A 14,939-nucleotide genomic window follows, 5' to 3' on the forward strand; every position below is an offset into this window, starting at 1 on the left:
AAATAGATGGATGTAACAGCAGGGATAAAAAGCAACTCGCAATTAACGCAATTAATAACATACTTCACTGTAATTTGGCAAAATACCAAACACGTACATTAAATAACATGATAATCTACCTGTGTTGTAATAATATGAAGAGTAAAGTTAAAACAGTTGTTTCAATTTATAAAACATTATTTAACCGGCCGCGTGCTTAATAGAACCATCAAATCCATTACATCTTCCATAGTCTGTATAAATCGGTTACAACAAAAAGAGATGACGTGTACGCTTATTTCCATGACGTCTACGCTAATTTCCCTGAAGTCTACGCTACATTTCATGACATCACAAGTAGTACCCGACAGTTGTACTAGTTTTTTAATGTAGTACGGTAACGTACATAGATTTCGTCAACATTTAAAAGCGTTACCAACGATACTATAACAATATCTATTTCAAAAGTTCGAATAGGCTTAAATAGTATACACGCTTTAACATGAATTACATTCCTTAGTACAACAACAATGTATAAACACAAATATGTTCTTTTTTTATTATAAAAAATGTACAAGCGAAGGTTTAATGTCTGATGTGCATCATCAGCTGCCGGCGGCGCACTTTACAAGCCGCCGAGCACAGCACTATCACTTTCATCATTGTTTTGGAATTCATAATTACAGAACGGTGTATCGTCTTTGTCGTGGTTCACGTCCGGTAAATTGACGCCGTGATCTTTGTTGATATACGAACGAGGTAACCGGTTACTGTGAATAAAATAGTAAGTGAAATAACTATTAAACTCCAATACACGTGCCAACAGCTATTAAACGTACATCAACACACGCGCCAACAGCTAATTGACGCACACCAAAACACGCGTCAACAAGTATTAAACGCATACCAACACACGCTCCAAAAGCTATTAAACGCACACCATCACACACGCCAACAACTATAAAAACGCACACCAACACACGCGCCAACAACCTTTAAACGCACACCAACACACGCACCAACAACCATTAAACGCATACCAACACACGCGCCAACAACCATAAAACGTAAACACTCGCGTCACAGAAATATCATCTCTGTCATGGTAATCATCATTTTTAAATCATCACCAGAATTCACCTCCCTCCAATTAATTCCACAATATATTTGCTTTCATACCGTTCATTTTTCTTCCTAATTATTAAGATGGCGGCAACAATAATGATGAACAAGATCAGAACAATAACTATTATTACTAGTCCTACAACCACCGCTGAGTTATCTGAATCTGCAATGATAAACAATACAAAATGTCAAACTATACTATTACTAAACTATTTCTTGATAAAGTTCCTACTTGGACTCGCAATGCAGTAAGTAAATTGACCAATCACAACACACAATGGATCATTCGAACTGGTCGCTTGTGATTGGTCAACTCACTTGTGTTGCGAGTCTGCTGAGTGGAAACGAACCATAATTTGAATATTTCAAATTTATGTTGATGGGCCTATAGAACGACGTATTATATTATTACTTACCGTTGTTGTCACCTCGATAAGTATCGACATTTGGTGGTTTCTTTTCATCAGGCTTTTCTGTGACCTTTTCAGTGACCTTTTCAGTTTTCTTCGTCACTGGTGGTACTTTTTTAGTAGGAGCAGGTTTAATTTTAATTTCTACAATAATAATAATAAGAATGAGAAAATGCGATGAATAGTAAAGGTGTATTATATCGATGAGTACGGGAACCATTGAACTATCACGGCGATCACCAATAGAGGGGGTAGTAGTGTTTTTTGCTGCTATCACAAATTGTTGAAAATCAACTTTTGTTATTTATTTACCTATACCTTACTAAATTAATTAGTTTAAAAGCAAGTAGTGACCTATCTATGATGAGTTGCAATAAATACTAGTTTAACTAAGTAATACATAGATAATAAGGTGTATTGGAAGGAAAATAGATTATTTTTCCTATCGGGGAGTACGGGAACCATTGAACTATTAATGTGATTAACAATAGAGGGGGTAGTTGTGTTTTTTACTCCGATCATAATTTTTGACGATCTATTTTCTTTTTAATATTGACCTACAGTTTATCGTATTACATTAATTTGTTTAACAGCAATCAATGGTCTATCCATAAAGAGGTGCTTGGATACTAGTATTGACGCTTTTTTTCATAAATAAAATGTGTATACTTTATGTTGAGGAAATTGATTTACTTTCATAAGTACGGGGGAAAATATATGATTTCTATTTTAATAGAGAATTAAAACAGAATGGATCTTAAGCTGGTTTATTTCTGAAGAATAATATGAATAAAGAAGAGTTAATCTCACGTTGACAAGAAGGCGGTTGTCCCTTCCAGACGCCGCCTGCACTGCAGATCATATAGCCTCTCGTCTTGGAGTTATCTTCATAGCCGTCTTGGCAGTCGTAAAACACAACGGAGCTGAACGGATGTGACGTGTCCACTGAACGCACCTTTGCGAACGATATCTCAGGAGGTTTGTAACAAATAATTGCTAAAAGAAAAGTTTACAAATATTTACTCTTGTCAAAGTTTCGAGGTTTAAGTGATTTCACCATTTTATTTGGACCCCAATTGAAACTAATTCTTTTTTTTAAGGATTAATTGGGTTGTCCTGAATTCATCATCAAATGTTTTTCCTTTGTTTTTCTCTCATGTTTTATCATTTGACTGTTTTTATTTATGATGTATGAGATGGATTCGAAATAAAACAAACAAACAAACATATCAATCACTTTCGAAATTCCTGAAATTTGAAAAGCTTACTTTTGCATGTTGGTAGAGGATTGTCCCATTGGCAATCGTCTGTACACGTCAGTGTATCAGCACCAATCAGCTCAAAGCCATCATTACACGTGATCTTTAGCGTATCTCCCAATTCGTACTCGTCTTCATTTGGTAATACGTCACCATTACAAATATCACCAGGATACATACACGCTCCTGTACAAACAAAATACTTTGTTTGAATGTTGATTTAAAGGATACGACATTGACATTGACTGTACCAAGTTACCAATGCTCTGTCTACACTATCAAACTTTATGTGACTAAGATTATAATATTTGGTCAAACTTTAGACGATCGAGATAATAATTTAAACCGTTACACTTACTTCTGCAATAAACTCCAGCTTCGTCCGCTTGTCTGGAGCAGGGTGACGGGCCTAGCCGTTTATTACACTCCCGTAGGTGCGTCTCTGATCCCGAACATTTCACTGTATTCCACACCAATTCTGTCAGGCTAGGAAATTCGCCTTTAACAGCTGACCTTGCCGCGCAAAAGCCGACTTCACGACAAGCGACCTTTGCTGCATCAATGTCCCAGCCATTGCCGCATATTCCACCCCATCTACCCCCGACAAGCACCTCTACTCGCCCTCCTATTTCGTCTTCGCCGTTGTTCACCAACCTCACCTCTGGAGTTAAAGAAAACCCGTTACATATAAGATTGCTTTAAATAAAAATAATATAGTGCCATGCGCGCATTGCTGGAGAAGTGTGCATTTGTGATTTGACCAATCACAAACCGTTCTTTGCTTGGATGAATATCCACATCGGGTGAATATCCACGTACGTCATAAAAATAATGGTTTCTTACCGGCACACTCGACTTGTACTATGGTATCCGAGTCACATGTACCGTTCGTGTACGCGCAGTTGGTCAGAGTGGACTCAGCGCCCGTGCATTCTATATTGCGTATGTTGGTAGGATAGTTCGCTCGTGGCACGCCGGAGTAGCTTGTCGCTGTCGTGTTGAACAGTTGACTGCATACGATATTGGCTGCTGTCATGTTGAAGCCTTTCAAACACACTCCAGTCCAATTACCATTCTGTAAAACGTCTACGATTCCACTCATACTGTCCGTGTTTGCATTATCGGAACGAAGACGAATGTCTGAAATAAGAAACGTGTACACATACTTGGGAATAGATTTGGCTGTTTTGCGTTGGAAACGATAACTGCACGTGGCCTTTTTTTCAAGGAGCCTACGTCTACAGGGCGCCGTTATGTTGATAAAATTAGTCCCGAACGGCGCCCCGTACACGCCTATATTTTGCAATACACACCTGTACACATGACACCTGCATCTTCATTGTGATTACAATTATGGGTTGTCCATCCAAGATGAGTGCAATCATGTAGATTATCTTCCGAGCCAGTGCACTGCACACCATCCAACATAATCGGACCTATGCCGCTCCCATATGCACCGCAACACCGCGACGCTTTCAGCGTTTTCGGTAAATAGCCGCCAAGTTGGCGACAGACGACCACTGCGTCGTTGTAGTCCCAACCGTCGTCACACACCGTTCCCCATTCGCCACTATGATACACTTCAACACGGCCTTCTAGAGGATTAGGTCCATCAACCAGTCGAACGGGAAGACCTAAATATGAAACAATATCAACGCATTTTCAACTGAAACTAATTGAAAACTGAAAAACGATCCTATTTAGTCAAGTTTGGTCCCCACTTTTTGACGCAACGCATCGCAAGTAATTTGACCAATCACGACGCGATGAACATCCAAACCGTCGCTTGCGATTGGTCAACTCACTTGCGTCGAGCCTACGTCGTTGCGTTAAGTTTTAAGTTTTAATTGTACAATATATATATTATAACGTACGGTATTTATTTTAATATTCAGTGTTTTTATCATAAGCCTACATTAATGTTAGTAAGTATCAACATTGTACCTCGTTCACATTCAATCATGATATCTTGGTCGTGTGAACAGGAGGTAAATCCTCCCCATTGATCGTGCTTGCAGTCATCCAGCGTTCCTTCCGTCCCGTTACAACCTAAATTCGACACCAGTATCGGTCCGTCAGATTTTGGCGGGATTTCGTCGCTTCGTAAAGTGATTCGTTTGACGTTGTAACCACCCATCATACTGCAGATTACGCGCGCGTCGTTTATGTCGTATCCACGGTTACAGATCGTTCCCCATTCGTTGTTATGGAACACTTCCACGCGCCCGATTAGTTCAGTTGCTCCGCCCACGATACGAATTGGTCCTATTGTAAAAAGAAAAAAAGTACATACACATTTAAAATGGAAAGAGTGAATGAAATGCAAAGCTTTTCAGTTCGCCAAAACAAACAACTTATGGCGCATTACGCAATACGCAGTATAAATACTGTATTATCAATCGTTAAGACAGTGTTTGTACTGGGCCACCTTCGAAAATGAAAAAATCGATGTAAACAACAAGAGTGGAAATTAGAGGTGTTTTAGGGATTTAGGAGAAATCAGATTGGTAAAAAGTAATTTAATAAACAAATAAACAAAATGTTTACGTTTGCATATGACGCCGACATCTTCTTCGTGGCGGCAGTTGTGCTTTCCCCATCCGTTGTGACGACATAGCTCTATGGAATCTTCTGTGCCTAAACACGCCAGGTCATCCAGTATGATATTGCCACTACCGGGGCCAAAGCTCTTGCAACACTGGCTAGAATCCGTTCCTTGGTAGCCTAGCATTGTACAGATTACTTTAGCATCCGTGATACCAAAGCTATCGTCGCAAATGGTGCCCCATTCACCGTCGTGGAATATTTCAACTCGACCCTCAAGTGCGTTATTTCCGTTAGCTAGACGCACAAGTAATTCTTCGTTTCCTGTAAAACAATCAAACATAACCTGATCTAAATTGCTAGTTCCATACTGGGTTCCTTATTTAAGTAATCGGACACTTTCTAGTGAAACTAAAAGATCGTACGAGGAAAGCAAGAATTTGTACAAGTTTTTTGATTGGTGGGATAAACCAATCATCCGCGTGTGATTCCGCGTTGCGCATACATCGTTGTGTTGCGCGCGTCCAAGTGGGAAAACGGCGTAAAGTGGTGACCAATTAGGATTGATTTTTAGCATGGTCTTTCCTTGCCTTTTATATCTCTGTTTCGTATTTTAAATAAATCAAATAATATTGAAAATTAAAAATAAAACACGTACCACAATATTCACCGGGAGCTCCAATATCACATATTTCATACCTAGCATCAGGGTCTGTGGTGTAGCACCACGCATTGGTGTACTGATCTGGGTTACGGCAGAAATTGTGATCTCCCAGGCCCCCGTTAGGATAGCGTTCAGGCGTCCTCTCGTGCTGGTGAGGGTACTGTGACGTCCATCTCTGACACGTCTTACCGGTAATGGTTGTATTTACCGAGCCTCGGTAGTCTGATCCATCGTGCCTATTGGAACATTCTGATGATGATAAAAACAAGTAGTAATTATTGTATGACATTTTAAGTTCGTCTGTATGTCATATTCCCTGTATCAGTTTGAAGCAGCGCGTTGATACTTAAGCACGCACTATTCTACGCCTACCTATATGGTCTATACATACCTCCACAGCCTACCTATATGGTCTATACATACCTCCACAGCCTACCTATATGGTCTATACATACCTCCACAGCCTACCTATATGGTCTATACATACCTCCACAGCCTACCTATATGGTCTATACATACCTCCACAGCCTACCTATATGGTCTATACATACCTCCACAGCCTAGAAGTTCAAATCGGAGACTAATTTGCCCCCTCCACGTCATCGAATTCATCCGAATAAATCTTCCCATTACCGGTTTATTAAAGTAGTTCGTTACAACAGAATTATCGTCTGTATTTCCTACAAATACCTACAAAATAAATAAAACGCTGCAGAATAAATGAAGTTATGGTCTTTGGTTTGATTGATTACAAATTGTAGGGAGATTTGCGACGACCGACTCAGTCGTCGACGACATAGGAGCAAGTTCGTTCATGTCAACTGATGTGTCGTCGGCTGGACATAAAAACAATCAAAAAACTTTGTCGAGGTACACAGCAAGGAAAAACTTCTTCGCACGCGCACAACGAATCAATATGACGTAGTTAGGTCGTTGCAAATCGAAAGTTCCTCCTCACAATAAGCAGAGATTATTTGAAATACCACCAGACAAATACAAATACCACCAGACAAATACAAATACCTCCAGACAAATACAAATACTTATTCAACACAAAACATTTCAAACAAATTCAAAGTTATATAAAAATAAAAGCACTCACCATACTGGAACTAGATTTGCGCACATCAGCCCAAGTATTTCCATCTTGGCTATACTGCAACCGGAATTGTCGAACGTATTCTCCAGAACGATTCCTGCCCTGTGTTTGTATGCCAGACACTATGTGAGGCACTCTGAGGTCCACCTTGATCCACTGCATACTGGTTGAGAACACTGGTTTCCAGGCAACGCCACTACCGCCAGGTACGTCTAAATTCAGTCGTGCCTTTGAGGGCGCGTATAACGGAGAGGCAAACGACGACGCACTTATTCGAATATCATCAATATTTCTATTTTCCATTCCTAGAGGATCTCTACAATCTATAAATAGATCAAGTTTATCCACAATATTAAGGGTATTTCACACCTGTACTGTGTCATTTTGTTATGCTTAGCTAGGCTAGCTCGGTGTAATCAGGAGATATTAATTACACTCTTCCCTGGTGGTAGAATATCATTTACTTACTTAAATACTTAATACTTACGTTCACTAATGTCGGTGGACGGTGTCGGAATAAACCCACCACCAGTAGTCAGCACGGTTGCGTTTACTTCTATACCATCTAAGAAAATACATAATCTTGTTTTTGTGAGTGGCGACAATTGAACCGGATTGATTAGTTACCTCGGTTATCATATATGCACATAATATAATGAGAATAATTTGAACATACAAAATATCAATGCACTAAACAATGGCTGGTTTGTAGAGAGGCAAACTGATTGACCTCAACTGACCTGAAGTATCGCACACAACTCCCGCGTCTTCGTGGTGACCACAGTTGTGATCTCCCCAATCAGGGTGTCGACACTCATCTAGACGAGATTCTGCTCCAGTACAGAGAAGGTTGTCTAAATGTATCGCGCCTGTTCCTTGGCCAAACTTCCTTACTGGTGTGTCCTGATTGGCTCCGCGGTATCCCAGTTGCCGGCAGACGACATTAGCTTCTTCTGTGCCAAAGTCGTCATCACACACGGTGCCCCATGTTCCAGAGTAGAAGATTTCCAAACGTCCTTCGCCTTCGTTAACTCCGTCTTTTAGGCGAATGTTTCCAGATTCTGTAAAACAATATAGAGAAATTGATATGGTGTATCTTATAGACACGGAATGTTTTCATAAGATGACTGTATGATGAATGTAGCACAATGGCTGGCTCAAATATGGCTCAATTATGGCTTATGTTAAGTTTTAAAAAAAATGCATATATACCTCTACATTGTATTGTCGCAACCTGTCCACTATTACATGTAAAATTACCCCATGATGCAACGGTGCAATTCGCTAGAATGGTTTCATTTCCTGAACACTTCAATCCTTTCATAAAGACGGCAGATTCCTGAGGAACACTTCCGTATTGAGCAGGCTCCGTCATGTGCAGCTGATAGCAGAACACCTTGGCAGCATTGTTATCAAAATCTTCATAGCAGATATTTCCCCACTGGCCTTCGTGTAAAGTTTCGATCACTCCGTCCCAGCCAGACGTAAGGTTCCCTTGAGAGATTCGGATGTCTACAAGGTAAATGGTAGATGATCAGAATAACAATAATATACACTACAGCAGTCTCTAAAGCATGATTCACACTAATGATAATGATGATCCTGTCAATTGTATAGCAAAATATAAGAAAATTAATGAAAAAAGGAGTAATACAGAATTCATATATGTAAAAATGTTACTTATGAACTGTAACGACATTTACAAGTTAAATAATACGATTTTATGTAATATGAGATAATATGAATGTGAATAAAAGTGGTGTTTGCGCCACAAAAGAGAGAAAAAAAAGAAGAGACGCAACGCCGTACGCTCAAGTCATTTAACCAATCACTATCAATCACGTTTTATTGTATCGCCTTATGGCTCAAATGATATAGAGCAGCAGCATCACAGAGATGGCTATTATAAACGAAAAACCAACATTATTCCTCGCGCTAGAGGCTACTTCAATTTCAAGACTTCTTGATAATATCTAACCGGCTATTGCAAGTCAACTAGATACAATTCTATGTGTATAATATATTCTATAATACAAGCTAACTATACCTGTGCATTCTATGCCAGAATTACGTCAAGGCTGCAAGCTATCACTTGATAATATCTAACCGACAATTGCAAGTCAGCTAGATACAATTATATGTGTATTAAATATTATATCATACAAGCTTACTATACCTGTGCATTCTACGCCAGAATCCTCATGATGACCACAGTTATGAGTTCCCCAACCACTGTGAACACAATCTTCGATTCTGTTTTCCACTCCCGTGCAACTGAGGTTGTCCAGATGAATTACTCCTGTTCCTGTCCCGTAAACGGCGCAGCATTTTGCTGAATTACTTTGTTTGACTGCATAGTTACCAAGATGGCGACATGCAACAACTGCATCGAAAAAGTCCCATCCGTCGTCACAGATTGTGCCCCACTGTCCGTTATAAAACAGCTCAACTCGGCCTTCTAAATGGTTGTTACCGTTCACCAGTCGGATTTTAGTAGCACCTAAAAATACATATAACCTATTGTTGTTGGAATTTGTACAATTGTTGTTTATGAGGATTACTGATATGAGTCTATTAAATAACAAATATTATTTCAACAAGCTAAAAGGCGAATCAATCTGGACTAACGATTACGTAAAATCCAGTTAATTTGACTTCACCATTTCTTCACATATTTTTAATTATTCTATAATGTTTAACCTAAAAAACATGTTTAAAATGTCATTACCTACGCACTCTACAGCTGCGATCTTATTAGACGGGCACGTTGATTGCCACGGGCCATGTGGGCAATCAGTAAACATAGCCTCATCACCAGAGCACGCCATGTTAGTAGTAATAACCTCTCCACCAATATCGTCAAGATCTAACTCAAAGGCTCGAACGGCACTTGTGTTGAAGAGCTGCCTACAGATAACAGACGCGTCGTTCATGTCCCAGCCATCTGCGCAGATCTTACCCCACGTACGGTTATTAACGATCTCTATGTAGCCCTCTGACGCTGAAGCAAACGTAGAGCCCACAACTCGAACATCTGTCATACAACAATTAAATATATGTTATACAAGCACAGTAGTAATACAACAAATAAGGCAATTGTATGATACTCATCCTCAATTGAGGGAATTCGGATTAGGCCCTCTATGGACCCACAGAAGCTACAGTGCAGCGTCTAAAGTTTGGTTTGGTTCCCACCCAATGAAAGAACGGAGACGCAACGCAAGCGGGTGGACCAATGACAAGCGACAGTTTGAATATTTCATCGCTTGTGATTGGTCAAATCACTTACGTTGCGTCTCTAGTGGGAGCCAAGCTTGACGCCAATAGCAATTGAGATATGTGAAATTAAGGTTGCCAAAACAGAAATTACAGCCATTTTAAAGCTTGGTTCCCACTCTAGGACGCGCGACAATGCAAGGGCGTAAGCGCAACGCAACAAGTAATTTGAACAATCACGACGCGACGGAAGCTACAGTGCATCGCTTGTGATTGGTAAAATTGCTTGAGGCGCGCTTACGTCCACGCGCGTGCGTTTCGTCCTAGAGGGAACACCCAAGCTTAAATATGATAGGAATAGGCAAATATTGAGAGTTTGCGGTATTTCTAATTGGTTTGAAAACTGTCACGTACCTGTACACACAACTCCTGCATCCTCATTATGGTTACAATTATGGTTTTTAAATCCGTTATGACGACATTCATCCAACTTGTTCTCAAAACCAGTACACTGTACATTATCAAGGAACACTTCACCAATTCCAGGCCCGTACGCCCCGCAACACTTGGCAGAGTTACTGGAACGTGTAGCGTAATTGCCAAGTTGGCGGCAAATAACTGCCGCTTCGTTGGAGTCGAATGAATCGTCGCAAACGGTTCCCCACTCGCCGTCGTTAAACAATTCTACACGTCCTTCTAGCTTATTTTTTCCATCCGCCAGACGAACATTAAAAGCTATGTAAACAAATAAAGTAGGCTATTAGTGTTTTGTTTAAAAACCAGTAATACAAAAAAAAAATTTGAATGACAATTCTTTAATAATAACAATTTTGTATTTTGCAAAAAAAATCAGGAAGGAGTTATAATACAATATACTGGTATTACAAGGTATGAATGTTATTATGATGAAACTCAATATTTCGAAATGGATTTGTGAATTAATTACTGTAAGGTCGAATTATGATTTTGAAAGTATCTTGTGCATGCGAGGGGTTGTTTTGGCATTACAAGGCAATAGTGCCATTATTTTTCGTTTCATTTTCTCTAAGGTTGTGTTCGTAAAATCTAAATAACACAATGCTATATCAATATTTAACATTGAATTTGATTTCCAATCGTTTTACGCAGGTATCAGTAATTATAGGATTAAATACGATTTGACGCGTTCAAACATGGATAGTAATGTTACATGTTATTTACGCGCGCGTCGATATGACGCGTTCAAACATGGATAATAATGATACATGTTATTTACGCGCGCGCTGATATTATGAGCCCAAACATTGATAACAATAGTACATTATATTTACACGCGCATCGATATGACGCGTTCAAACATGGATAATAATGGTACATTTTATTTACGCGCGCGTCGACATGATGAGCTCAAATATTGATAATAATAGTACAATGTATTTATGCGCGCGTAAACTCGTCACTGAAGATATCAGCATGTAATTGCATTGCATTGTGATTTTGACCTCAAGTGGCCGGAACAAAGTCACGCTAGCATGTAATTGAGATCCTATTATATCCTCTACTTAATATCAATAAACTGAAAACCTTTAGCAATTGAGGAAACGTTGTAAACCAAGGGATGTCACAATCACATATCCCCAAAATAGAGCTAGTGTTCCTGGCACAACATTGTGTACTTAACAACGTTAAGTAACAATAGGTGTGTTTATGTTAGCATGGGGAAGGAAATACTTGCATTAACAGTGTGCTATTTATTTAAATAAACTTCCACACATAGAGATCACTTTCTATCGCATATAGTTTTATACATACATCCTGACCAAGGCATAGTGTTTTCCGAAAGCTTTCAAATTTCTTTCTGGCTGTTTTACTTCACGATTTTGATTCAGGTTTTTGCTTATTTTATTTGAAATTTATTTTGACTGAACCACAATTCAGTTTCGATCATTTTTTTCCCTCGAAATTTATGAATTACATTAACGTATGTTCATCATAAAAATTATATTATGATGTTTATCTATAAACAATAAATAAGCTTCATAACTTATTTCTAATGTTCTATTTTTAGCTATCGTAAAGTGGAACACCATTGCTACAATGTTGCAACTACTTTCGATAAATCGGTTTCCGATTTAATAATCTAAAGGACAATTCATTGACTAAAGGCTATCATTAGGGACAGCATGTAATCTATAACACATCCCTTTGGTAGTTATACGTGAGAAACATCAAATCCTTTATTTTTATGATACAAATCGCCGACGAGCTAGATGTGAACACATGTTGCATTCATACTCAAACGTTGTTCTACCATTTGGATGCAACGCAAGGACGTAAGCGCGCCGTAAGTATGTTGACCAATCACGACGCGATACGTCATCAAAATTGTCGCCTGTGATTGGTCAACTCACTTACATTGCGCCTACGTAGGCTAATGGAAACATTTACCTTGGCTTACAATATTAATTAAACATTCTCCTATAAGTGAAATACCACTAAGGATATCCTAAAATATTAATATAGGACATGTGGAATATAAGGTATTAAATGAAACATCTCACGTCAGCAGTACGGTACTTGAACTTAAAAGACTTCTATTCTATTGTAACATCCGTTTTGTCTAATAGTAAAATGCTCATTTTAGAACGAAATTAAGATGTAGAAAATCATACCGCAATAGCTTTTTACAAAATAAAATGTATTCATTAGTAGCTTGAATACCAAATACAATAATTAATATTTCTTTTATTTAATTAGTCTTAAAACAGAAGCAAAATATAATATAAAAAAAAAATAAATCAACAGGGTTTTTGTGATATTCCGCGGAAGCAGGGGTGTGTCGAATATGGGAAAAATCCCCACGGGACGCATTGCTCGTGTCCTTAAAAAAGCTGCTATATTAAACAATTTCAAAGATAATTTTGTTTATATCATATTACGAATTTAATATTTTGTTGTATTTGTTGAGCGGAAACCGACACCTTAAAACAATACGAGGAAGTAAGTAGCAAGATCTTTACATACAATAATAATTTATTTAAAAAAAATAGAAGCATATTATAATATAAAAAAACACGATAAATCAACAGGGTTTTTGTGATATTCCGCGGAAGCAGGGGTGTGCCGTGATGGGAATAAATCCCCACGGGACGAATTGCCTGAGGCCTTGAAAAAGCTTCTATATATTAAACAATTTCAAAGATAATTTTGTTTAAATCGTATTACAAATTTAAATATTTTGTTATACTTGTTGAGCGGAAATTGACACCTTAAAACAATACGAGGAAGTAGTCAGCATGTCGAGAGTCAATGCAGATTACAGTATCTAGATATGACTTTTAAAATGTAGTGGTATGAACTAACAATTGGGTTTTTGTCAGTTTCTCGCAACAACTTTCGAATATTGTACTGTCTTACTATTCGTCTCTTTCTATGGGTTAGTTATGCTTGGGTTTCACGTGCATAAACATACACGCAAAGTGTTTGACCAATCACAAACAACAGTTTGGACGAACGCTTATGATTGGTTAAATTATTTGCGCGTTGGGTGTGCGTCCTTGCGTCGCGCCCACTTTCTCTACTAGCGCACAACGCGAGTGCCACACATAAACTTATTGTTATCCAAATACAATTAGATCATTATTTACTGCCAAAATGCATGATTTACTGGAAGCCAAGTTATCAGACTTGGACGCGAATTTATAATTTTATAAATAAATGTCTGTATACAAACATGAGAGCAATTATAATTTGAATTGCCAACTAATAGAATATTAAACAATTTAGATTTACCACAGGGAACTTTTTTCTTCTAAAGTAGAGATCGGAAACAAGGATTGAATTGAACAAGCGCAAGAATAACGAATACAATGAACTGAAGTTTAAATGTATCCAATAGCGGCTACCATAAACACACTTGACATACGTGACTACCAGCATGATACTTAAGTTCAACTTACTTGGTGATGGTAGACTTGTTGTTGGTTCAATGAACCAGCCTGTAACGTTCACTACTAAGACAACACACACAATCAGCAAGGGACGTCCAACGCCTACTGCCATTATTAGAGCGTTCCTCTCACCAACACTTATGTCCAAATGGCCCAGAAAAAACGAGATGATATTGGCGAAACTTGGCGATGTTAGATAAACTCCCGGTCCTCGTTAACTCCCAGTTCATTGGTTGAATTTTTCCATTTGATGTCGTCATGTATAATTACGGAAGTTATCTTGTCAAGACGGAAAGTGGAGAGGGTCACAATCTCGTATAGCAGCACCAAGGCCTAATCCACGGCTTCCGTAACATGGCATAACATTGAGAGTAGTCACTTGTTGCTGGACCGACGACAGCGTCCACATTATCTCCTAAACTATACAAAGCGTTATATAAAAAAATATTAATTGTTTACATTGGTAATTATTCTAAAATAAAAGTGTATGAATTTAACAACATGGCATTTTAACTTATAACGTGCAAGGCAAATGATTTGACTAATAATATCACAAAGTGATGGCTCATCCGAGCTTTGCTGGCTTGTGATTAGTCGAATGCCTTGCGCGTACGAGTGGTGAGAATTAAACTTTTGCTAAAGTTGTTTAGTTTAAACCTTGTTTCCACTAGACGCAACGCAAGGACGTACACGCAACGCAAGCATTTTGACCAA

The 14,939-nt window shown here is 38.6% G+C and overlaps 1 protein-coding gene across 2 annotated transcripts; it reads right to left on the reverse strand.

Moving 5' to 3' along the window:
* Positions 1–514: 514 nt before the first annotated feature.
* On the reverse strand, positions 515–14,447 carry LOC144855172 (scavenger receptor cysteine-rich domain superfamily protein-like). Of its 2 annotated transcripts, XM_078712989.1 has the most exons (20): positions 14,235–14,443; positions 10,711–11,031; positions 9,809–10,114; positions 9,257–9,580; positions 8,293–8,592; positions 7,821–8,141; positions 7,568–7,645; positions 7,084–7,403; positions 6,533–6,671; positions 5,976–6,230; positions 5,321–5,641; positions 4,718–5,038; positions 4,087–4,407; positions 3,617–3,913; positions 3,132–3,434; positions 2,783–2,959; positions 2,325–2,510; positions 1,521–1,658; positions 1,159–1,267; positions 515–749 (listed from the first exon to the last, which is right to left on the reverse strand). In XM_078712989.1, the coding sequence occupies exons 1-20, from the start codon at positions 14,335–14,337 to the stop codon at positions 605–607; spliced, it is 4,785 nt and encodes a 1,594-aa protein (XP_078569115.1). In that variant the 5' UTR covers positions 14,338–14,443; the 3' UTR covers positions 515–604. The 2 variants fall into 2 exon arrangements, with proteins under 2 accessions (XP_078569115.1, XP_078569116.1); XM_078712990.1 differs by lacking the exons at positions 515–749; positions 1,159–1,267 and having other exon boundaries at positions 1,573–1,658; positions 2,331–2,510; positions 14,235–14,447.
* Between the last annotated feature and the right edge of the window lie 492 nt (positions 14,448–14,939).

Source organism: Antedon bifida, chromosome 11 (genome assembly GCF_963402885.1).
Source record: "Antedon bifida chromosome 11, ecAntBifi1.1, whole genome shotgun sequence".
Taxonomy (NCBI): domain Eukaryota; kingdom Metazoa; phylum Echinodermata; class Crinoidea; order Comatulida; family Antedonidae; genus Antedon; species Antedon bifida.

Bases quoted from the DNA above. Each gene is read 5' to 3' on its own strand.
- LOC144855172 (XM_078712989.1), bottom strand. From the start codon at position 14,337: ATGGCAGTAGGCGTTGGACGTCCCTTGCTGATTGTGTGTGTTGTCTTA. The intron at 8,142-8,292 runs GTATATATGCAT...ATTGTTTTACAG, and splicing joins TGCGACAATACAATGTAGAG to AATCTGGAAACATTCGCCTA. The intron at 7,646-7,820 runs GTCAGTTGAGGT...GTATTTTCTTAG, and splicing joins AGTTGTGTGCGATACTTCAG to ATGGTATAGAAGTAAACGCA.